Source organism: Moschus berezovskii, chromosome 16 (assembly GCF_049115385.1).
Source record: "Moschus berezovskii isolate FMDL1 chromosome 16, NW_MosBer_1.0, whole genome shotgun sequence".
NCBI lineage: Eukaryota > Metazoa > Chordata > Mammalia > Artiodactyla > Moschidae > Moschus > Moschus berezovskii.
In genome coordinates, this window is record NC_142475.1 from 83,450,493 (window position 1) to 83,459,896 (window position 9,404).

The 9,404-nt window shown below is 51.1% G+C and overlaps 1 protein-coding gene across 2 annotated transcripts; it reads left to right on the forward strand.

The window, feature by feature from the left end:
• Nucleotides 1–5,078: 5,078 nt before the first annotated feature.
• On the forward strand, nt 5,079–7,162 carry COMMD5 (COMM domain containing 5). 2 transcript variants are annotated; one of them, XM_055432327.2, is made up of 2 exons: nt 5,079–5,166; nt 6,209–7,162. In XM_055432327.2, the coding sequence occupies exon 2, from the start codon at nt 6,263–6,265 to the stop codon at nt 6,935–6,937; it is 675 nt and encodes a 224-aa protein (XP_055288302.2). In that variant the 5' UTR covers nt 5,079–5,166; nt 6,209–6,262; the 3' UTR covers nt 6,938–7,162. The 2 variants fall into 2 exon arrangements, with proteins under 2 accessions (XP_055288302.2, XP_088700685.1); XM_088844559.1 differs by lacking the exon at nt 5,079–5,166 and adding an exon at nt 5,173–5,843.
• The last annotated feature ends 2,242 nt before the right edge of the window (nt 7,163–9,404 follow it).

A 9,404-nucleotide genomic window follows, 5' to 3' on the forward strand; every position in this document is an offset into this window, starting at 1 on the left:
TCCCCTTCTCCTCCTGCCTTCAATCTTTCCCAGCATCAAGGTCTTTTCCGTTGAGTCAGTTCTTTGCATCAGGTGGCCAAAGTATTGGAATTTCAGCTTCAGCATCAGTCCTTCCAATGAATATTCAGGACTGACTTCCTTTAGGATTGACTGGTTGGATCTCCTTGCAGTCTAAGGGACTCTCAAGAGTCTTCTCCCACACCACAGTTCAAAAGCATCAATTCTTCGGTGCTCAGCCTTCTTTATGGTCCAATTCTCACATCAATACATGACTACTGGAAAACCATAGCTTTGACTAGGCAGACCTTTGTTGGCAAAGTAATGTCTCTGCTTTTTAATATGCTGTCTAAGTTGGTCATAGCTTTTTTTCCAAGGAGCAAGTCTCTCTTAATTTCAGAGTTGCAGTCACCATCTGCAGTGATTTTGGAGTCCAAGAAAATAAAGTCTGTCACTGTATCCATTGTTTCCCCGTCTATTTGTCATGAAGTGATGGGATCAGAGGCCATAATCTTAGTTATCTGAATGTTGAGGTTTAAGCCAGTTTTTTCACTCTCCTCTTTCACCTTCATCAAGAGACTCTTTAGTTGCTCTTTACTTTCTGCCATAAGGGTGGTGTCATCTGGGTACCTGAGGTTATCGATATTTCTCCTGGCAATCTTGATTCCAGCTTGTGATTCATCCAGCCTGGCACTTTGCATGATGTACTCTGCGTATAAGTTAAATAAGCAGGGTGACAATATACAGCCTTGATGGACTCCTTTCCCAGTTTTGAACCAGTCTGTTGTTCCATGTCTGGTTCTAACAGCTGCTTCTTGACCTGCATACAGATTTCTCGGGAGGCAGGTAAGGTGATCTGGTATTCCCATCTCTTTAAGAATGTTTCACAGTTTGTTGTGATCCACACAGTCAAAGGCTTTCGCATAGTCAATGAAGCAGAAGTAGATGTTTTTCTGGAATTCTCTTGCTTTTTCTATGATCCAGTGGATGTTGGCAGTTTGATCTCTGGTTCTTCTGCCTTTTCTAAATCCAGCTTGAACATCTGGAAGTTCTCAGTTCACATACTGTTGAAGCCTCGCTTGGAGAATTTTGAGCATTACTTTGCTAGCATGTGAGATGAGTGAAATTGTGCAGTAGTTTGATCATTCTTAAATGTTGTCTTTCTTTAGGATTGGAATTAAAACTGAGTTTTTCCAGTCCTGTAGCCACTGCTGAGCTTTCCAAATTTGCTGGCATATTGAGTGCAGCACTTTCACAGCATCATCTTTTAGGATTTGAAATAGCTCAACTGGAATTCCATCACCTTCACTAGCTTCATTCATAGTGATGCTTCCTAAGGCCCACTTGACTTCACATGCCAGGATATCTGGCTCTAGGTGAGTGATCACTCCATTGTGGTTATCGGGGTCATTAAAACGTTTTTTGTAGTTATTTTGTGTATTCTTGCCACCTCTTCTTAGTATCTTCTGCTTCTGTTAGGCCCATATCATTTCTGTCCTTTATCGTGCCCATCTTTGCATGAAATGTTCCCTTGGTATCTCTAATTTTCTTGAATATTGCATCACACAAAACGCTTCTCTGCGTACTGAAAGTGAAAGTCACTCAGTCGTGTCCGACTCTTTGTGACCCCATAAACTATACAGTCCATGGAATTCTCCAGGCCAGAATACTGGAGTGGGTAGCCTTTCCCTTCTCCAGGGGATCTTCCCAACCCAGGGATCGAACCCAGGTCTCCACATTGCAGGCGGATTCTTTACCAGCTGAGCCACCAGGGAAGCCCAAGAATACTGGAGTGGGCACCCACATACTAGGCTTGGCTTAATTTTTCCTTTTCTGTAGGCACTGTCATCATTCTGTCTTCCAGGTGGAGACACTGAGCGCAGAAGTGAGAAGCTTGGCCCAAGTCACCCTGTAGTCCTCTGACAGGGCCAGGGGCTCAGCTCCATCGGTCCTTGGAAGTTTAGAGGTGACTGGTGGCACCCACACCCACTCTTATTCCTCCCCTGCAGAAGGCTGGCTGCTGAGATATTAAACAGCCTTCAGACATCCTTTGATTTTGTGCCTGGAAAATAAGACAGTCTGACTTAAAAAAATTTTTTTGTAACAGCATTATTGATATACAATTTATTTATTTATTTGTTTCTCCTGACTCCATGGAATTTGTTTCATAAGTATAGAACAGAAGCAGGTATTGTGGTATTTGTATAGCTATCTTCTGCAAGTCCATATTTCTTGCTTTTGGATAACATAGATTTATTTTAATTTTTTTTGACTGCACTGGGTCTTCATTGCTGTACGTGGGCTTTCTTTAGTTGCAATGAGTGGCAGCTTCCTGTTGCAGTGGCTTCTCTTTTTTCAGAGTGTGGGCTTCAGAGCACAGGCTCCGTAGTTGTGGTACACCGGCTTAGCTGCTGCGAGGCATGTGGCATCTTCTCTGACCAGGGATTCAACCCGTGTCCCCTGCATTGACAGAGAGATTCCTTTTTATTTTGAAATAATTTAAAATTTACAGGTAAGTTGCAATAATGCAGAGAACTCACAGATAACCTTAATTCAGGTTAATCAATTTTTAACTTTTTCCACAATTATATTTCTTGTTTTTTCCTGAACCATCTGGAAGTAGGTTGGATATATGGTTTGAAAATAACTTTTTAAAAAGTTCCCTTCGTTCATTTGATCACTCATTGCATTTCTTCCTTTTTTGTTTTCTTTGGAGAGGGTGCATTTTTATTTTTAGTTTTGAAAGATATGATTTTAAGTTTTCAATATCTCCAAATGCTTGTTTGTGAATGCTTACTTCAGTTTGCAACATTAGTAGTTTCTTCTGCTCCCTTTGAACTCTAGTTACCTTAGCCAGACTGAACTCCCCGCCGCATCTCCTTTGTTCATGGAGATGCCCAGCATCTCTATGCAAGGAAATGGAATGTTTTCTCATTCATCTTTACACAGAGGATAAGAGCCCTCTGGAGTTCCAGCGCTGGAGGAGCCTCAGTTCCCACCACTATCCTGGAGTGACTTGGGCCTAATCTGTCGTTTCCATGTTGGCCAAGGTCCCAGAGCTGCCACAGTATCATTTCCAAGTTTGAAGCTTTGGTTTCTATTTCTCTCCTCTTTTTTAGCCCTGGGGGTGCTCTCTCTCTCCTTGGTACTTAACTGTGAATTTTCCTACTGACTTGCTTGTCCTAGTAAACCTGATATCATTAATTTCAATTTTCAAAACTAGGACCACTTGAAAGCTCCTGCCTTGCTAGCTCCTGAGGTACCTTCCTTGGCTGAACTCTAGAACCCTTTGAGATAAAAAAATAAATAAACTTTCATTTTACAAATGCAAACACTAGGGCTCCAACCAAGACACTAACTCCCATCTGCAGACTCTACCTGTGGTTTAGTAGGGGAGGTGAGCCAGACCATGGAGAATAAGGCTTGAACATGACCCATTCAGGACTACCCAGGTGGCGCTAGTGGTAAAGTGAAAGTGAAAGAAAGTGAAGTCGCTCAGTCGTGTCCGACTCTTTGTGACCACATGGACTGTAGCCTACCAGGCTCCTCCGTCCATCCATGGGATTTTCCTGGCAAGAGTACTGGAGTGGGTTGCCATTTCCCTCTCCATGTGGTAAAGTACCACCTGTCAATACAGAAGATTCAGGAGACGCGGGTTCGATCCCTGACTCAGGAAGATCCCCTGGAAAAGGGCAGCTATTTGTTGTGTCCTCAGAGTCGACAGAGCTAGTCACCACTCTGTCTCTTCTTAAAGGGTTGTCAACTGCAAATTGGCACTTGTCATCTACCTCTTCAAGGATTAAATCATGTGCTGCTGGAGCTGCTGATTTTCAACACCCTCTGAAAAGAGCTGAGAGTGGAGAGCAGAAATGATGCTCTCTGTGCTCTGGGAAAAAAACTGGCAGAACAGGTCTTCAGGTAGATATTTTCAGAGGATGATTTCATGAGCCCAATTCTTGTGTCTCCTCATATCTAGAAAAGCACTAAAATCCTTCATGGTTCACAAGTCACTACTGCTCCTTGTGACTAGCAGAAACCTTCTGCAACAAATATGTGCTTTGTCACATATACTCCCCCTTCACCAAAATCACATATATATTGACCTCCTCCCTTCCTCTTTGGAGCAATTTCTCAGAGCTTTCTGAGCTGCTGTCTCCCAGGCTGTACTCCTCATGTTGCCCCCAATAAAATTTAACTCACAACTCTCACATTGTGTAATTTTTTTTTAAGTCTGTAGGACTCTAATCCCATCCTAACCTAAATACTTCCCCAAAGGTCCAATTTTCAAATAGGGTCACACTGGGATTAGGGTTTCTACATAAGAGTTGCGGGGTGGGGCACATTCAACACATGAATTGTCTTACTGTATCCACACTGATGGTGTGAAACGGCAACTCTGTGTGGCTTCCACTTGCATTTCCTTAATGGCCAGCAACGCCCAACATCTCTTTAGGTGCTCATCAGCATTTTATATTGTTCTTCTCTGAGATGTCTATTCAACCCCCTTGCTCATTTTGTGGACTTGTCTGCCTTGTTCTCATTGACTTTTGGCGGGGGGCACCCACCCCGCAGCTTGCAGAGTCTTGAACCTGAGCCACGGCAGTGAAAGCGCCGAGGTCCTAACCACTTGAACGCCAAGGAACGTCCCTCATTGACTTCTAAAATATCACTGTTACGTTCCGTTCAGTCGCTCAGTCGTGTCCGACTCTTTGCGACCCCGTGGACTGTAGCCTACCAGGCTTCTCCGTCCATGGGATTCTCCAGGCAAGAATACTGGAGTGGGTTACCATTTCTCCATGGAGATAAATGCACATCCCGTCAATTTACCCATTCAAAGTGAACTGAGAGGCGAAGCTCGCTCACATTTTTGTGCAGGCGAGCCTCGCGGCCCAGAGTCGGCACTCAGCCCATCCCGCGCCCCCACACCCCAGAGCCGACCGCGTCTCTTCGGTCCACAGCCTGCCGCGAAAACGCAGAGCTTCCCGCGGACGCGGCGCCTGGGCCTCGCCCCTCCGCCCGCGGAGCACCGAGAGCAGTCCTCCAGCAGCCCTAGAGCGGCCCGTGGAGAGGGGTAGGGGGTGGCGAGCGTCGCCTCTCAGTCGGTTCCGGGAACCAGGCCCTGCTTCCGGCTATTCGCGGTGCTGCTCCGGGCTCGGGACCGGGCGTAAGGTGCGGAGGCGGCAAGGGGAGCGGGCTGCGGGGCGCGAGAGGGATGCCCTGCCCGCGGGACGGCGAGCGCCCGGGAGGCAGGAAGCCGATATGGCAGCTCGGGGCGGGGCCGAAGGTCGCTGACCGCTGGTGGGGCGGTGGCTCCGGCGAAGCTTGGAGGCCGCCTCGGGGGCTCCTTCCTCCGAGCTTGGAGGCAGCTAACCGGCCTCCCGGGAGCGGAGCCCGAGCGGCCGGCGGCGGGGCAATGGAAGGTTGTCCCGGCACAGGCCAGGCCCGGAAGTTCCGGCAGTGGCTGGTCGCTGACGACCAGGGTGAGGGGCGCTCGGCCTTCCCGGAGAGCGGGGTGCGAGGACCCTGGAGAGCCCCCTTTCCCCCGGGCCGCCTTGCTGAGGACGGCTCTGCTCGGCACTCGGCGCGGCTGCGGTGCGCGCGGTGCTCCTGCAGGACCAGGGGTGGGGCGTCGTGCCGGCCTTCAGGTCACCTCTCAGCTTTTTAGATACTTCCCCCACCTCGGCCGTCGCGTGCGCCTTAGCCCCTCCTGCCTGAGAGGCGCCATCTGGTCCCCCAGGGCTGTGCGAAAACAGCAGGAACTTCTGCGTGAACGAGCCTGGGTTCTGATCGTCGACCTGAGTGATTGTTTGCGCCTGATTTCCTTGTTGGTGGCAGAGCCGCGCGAGGTGCGGAGGCAGAGTGGATGAATTGTCTCAGAGTCGGCAGGGGCAGTGGCTGTTGTGTCCTTGTGTTCTCTGGACCTCGCTTCTCTTTCATTCTTTAATCCGATGTTTATTTCAAGAACTCATGTGTGCTCTCCTTTTCCTGGTTCTCTTCCTTTTCTCCTCCTCACCTCATCTCCATTTTCAGCTGCTGTCTGCCTCCCCTCTTGCAGGGACTAGAGAGGGCCTTCTTCCACGTGCTTCCGGTCATACTGGCTGTCATCAATGGTTCATACCATCAGCATCTGGGAGGTGGAGACCCTGTCAGTCCTCATTCACTGGCCCAAAGGGTGTGGGGGGTCACTGGGCTTCTCTTGCACCCCTTCCAGGCCGCTCGGCTGAGACCTCCTACTAGTCTGCCTGTCAAAGAGCAGGAAGCATCGATGTCTGCTGTGGGTCCTGCCGCTGCACACCTGCATCGCCCTGGTGACAGTCACAGTGACTGCGTGAGTTTTCTGGGGGCCCAGTTGCCCCCAGAGGTGGCAGCAATGCCCCAGCTCCTGGGGGACTTGGACAGGGCCACGTTCAGAAAATTGCTGAAGCTGGTGGTCAGCAGCCTGCAGGGAGAAGACTGCCGGGAGGCTGTGCAGCAACTCAGGGCTGGCGCCGACCTGCCTGAGGAGCAGCTGGGTGCCCTGATAGCTGGCACACACACCCTGCTCCAGCAGGCCCTCCGGCTGCCCCCAACCAGCCTGAAGCCCGACACCTTCAAGAACCAGTTCCAGGAGCTTTGCATCCCCCAAGACCTGGTTGTGGACTTGGCCAGCGTGGTGTTTGGTAGTCAGCGGCCTCTCCTTGACTCTGTGGCTAGGCAGCAAGGGGCCTGGTTGCCTCACATCGCCGACTTTCGGTGGAGGGTGGACGTGGCCATCTCCACCAGCGCCCTGGCCCGCTCCCTGCAGCCAAGCGTCCTGATGTACCTGAAGCTCTCGGATGGGTCTGCCCTCCGCCTTGAGGTTCCCACGGCCAAATTCCAGGAGCTGCGATTTGCCGTGGCCCTGGTCCTGAAGGAGATGGCCGACCTGGAGAAGAGGTGCGAGCGCAAGCTGCAGGACTGAGTGTCTCGCCAGTGCCTTCTGGTCCCCCAGGCGGCTGTCTCAGATGGGCTCTCCAGAGCGAAGCCCACCCTTCTGAGAAGGCACTCCAGTGAGGGAGTGTCACCATGTCTTTCTCTAAGTGAAGTAGACAACTGTGTCTTTCCCTTTTTTTGGAAGTAAAGCAACTGTAAAAAAAAAAAAAATAGGTCCTCCTGGGTAGGCATTAAACCACATGCGCCCTCTCCACAGCGGTTGGTCGGTCTTGCTGCCAGGTAAGGGCACCTCACTGTGCTGGTGGGCCCACGTGTGGTCTGGGGTTCAGGCCAAGGCCTTTGTGAGAACACAGGCTGTTCAGCCTGCCCTGTGCAGCATCCAAGCTATTGCTCCTTTGCTCATGGGAACCCTGTGTTTCAGGGTGCACATTTCATTCCCCATTTTAAATCCCTGACCTTAAAGCGCATTCTAATGGAGAGGGTGCAGGGAGGAATGTGTAGTAAAAACAAACAGTGTAGCCCGGGAGAGGGTAAGTGCTGCAGGAGATGCAGCAGCCTCCGGAGATGGGAGGCAGGGTGGTGGGAGAGCTGGGCTGCACTTTAAATCGGGTCTTGGGGCGGGTCTCCTGAGGACGTGGTTCCTGAGCCAAGAGGAGGCAGGGACGCTGTGCAGAGGGAAAGCCTGTGGGCGCGGGGCTGCGGCCAAGTGGGAGGAGGTGAGTGGAGGCACAGGGGCAGGCCGAGGGCCTCTCTGGGAACTTGGCTCAACGCTGAGTGAAATGCTTGTGATGCGATAGTCGTTTTAGAGGATCACACCGGATACTGTGTTGACTGCAGAGGGCAGGCCTCAGGATGGGGGTGAGGAGTCTGGAATTGGTGGCAGCGGCGGAGAGGGGAGATTTGCCCAGGTGTCTTGCGGCTGGGTGGCTCAGGCAGCTCAGACCACCATAGACCAAGTGGCTTGAACAACAGAAATGACTTGCTCACAGTTCTGGAGGCTGGGGTCAGCGTGCCAGCACAGTCAGGTCCTCGTGAGGCCTCTCCCCTGACCTTTGGACTTCCCTCTGTACATGTGTATGCATGTGTGTGTGAGTATGTGACAGTGTGTGAGTGTGTGTGTGAGAGAGAGAGAGAGAGCGCTTTCCTCCTCTTGAAGAGGGCACCGGTCCTGTGGGATTAGGGCCCTGTGTTTATGACTTCATCCAACCTTAATCACCTCCCTGAAGGCCGCATTTTTAAAATGCAGGCTCAGCAGGGGTTTGGGCTTCAACAGTTGAGTCCATAGCGGTGGGAGAGTGGTGGGTGAGTGCTGGGGAGCGGAACATGGGCCTCTCCTGGGTGCCTTTAGGGCAGCAGTGTGCAGAGCCCTTGACCAGCCCTGTCCCCTCCAGCATAACTTCACCCCAGGTAGGGGGCCTAGCAGTGTGGCCTCTGTGGTTTGCTCTACCAGGAAACCAGGTCACAGCCTGGTAGGACTAATAGGCCCAAGTATCAGGCAGGAGCTTCCTCTGTAAAATAGCAATTGGGTTTGGGTGCCCACCTGGCATCCTACCATGTCTGTGTTGGAAGCCCCTAGCCTTTCCCAGCACCTCCTTCCTGTCCCCACTCTGTGCCAGAACCCATCAAGAGCAGCAGTGTTTCCTCTGTGCTGTTTCCAGAATGCTCCCATGATCTAAAGGCTAGGGGCTTCCAACACAGACATGGTAGGATGCCAGGTGGGCACCCAAACCCCCATGTCTCCAGCATCAGCCAGCATCCTGGGCCCTTCTTCCCTGAGGACAGCTGTCCTCGCTGCTGCCTAGGCCTGCCCACAAAAGGACCTGCACTGGAAGCTGAGCACCACGTCTGCCTCAACCAGTGATGGAGGCTCTCTTTGCTATGACTTCTTCCTCAACCATTAGGCATGGGTCAGGAATATGTCCTTATTATGATATGTTTGGAAAATTCTAAAAAATAAAAACAAAACTAAAAGGAATCAAAAAGCTCCTTTGCCCATAGACAGCCATGGAGAAACCGTCTTGACTAGATGGGAACTTATGCTCTGTGCTGTGTCTGTGTGTTAACGCAGCTCTGTTCATTTAATGCTCCCTGAACATGATGGTCTCTGTCTACTGGCTGCAGAGCATGCATCCCTTCAGTGGGCGTGCTGAGTTTCTCTTGGGCTTGGCAGACAGCACCAGAGACTGGGCAGCTCATCAAACAGCAGACGTCGATTTCTCACAGTGCGGAGGGCGGACGGCCGAGGCTGGGGCCAGCAGGGTCAGGGAGCCGTGGTCCTGGCTGCAGACATCGGTGTCCTCATGAGGAGAGAGGACACATGAGGGGACTCCAGACAAAGTGGGGGCACTCAATCGTCATGACCTGAGCACACCCAAAGGCCCCCTGATCACATTTGGCATTAGGTCATTTGACACAAACATTCAGAGCAGAGCAACTTCTGTGTTTCCTTTTTTTTTCCAATTAAAAATCACAGTGATGTTTTGCAACTGGCGATT

What these genes read in the sequence shown, in the direction of transcription:
- COMMD5 (XM_055432327.2), top strand. Translation starts at nt 6,263, where the DNA reads ATGTCTGCTGTGGGTCCTGCCGCTGCACACCTGCATCGCCCTGGTGAC.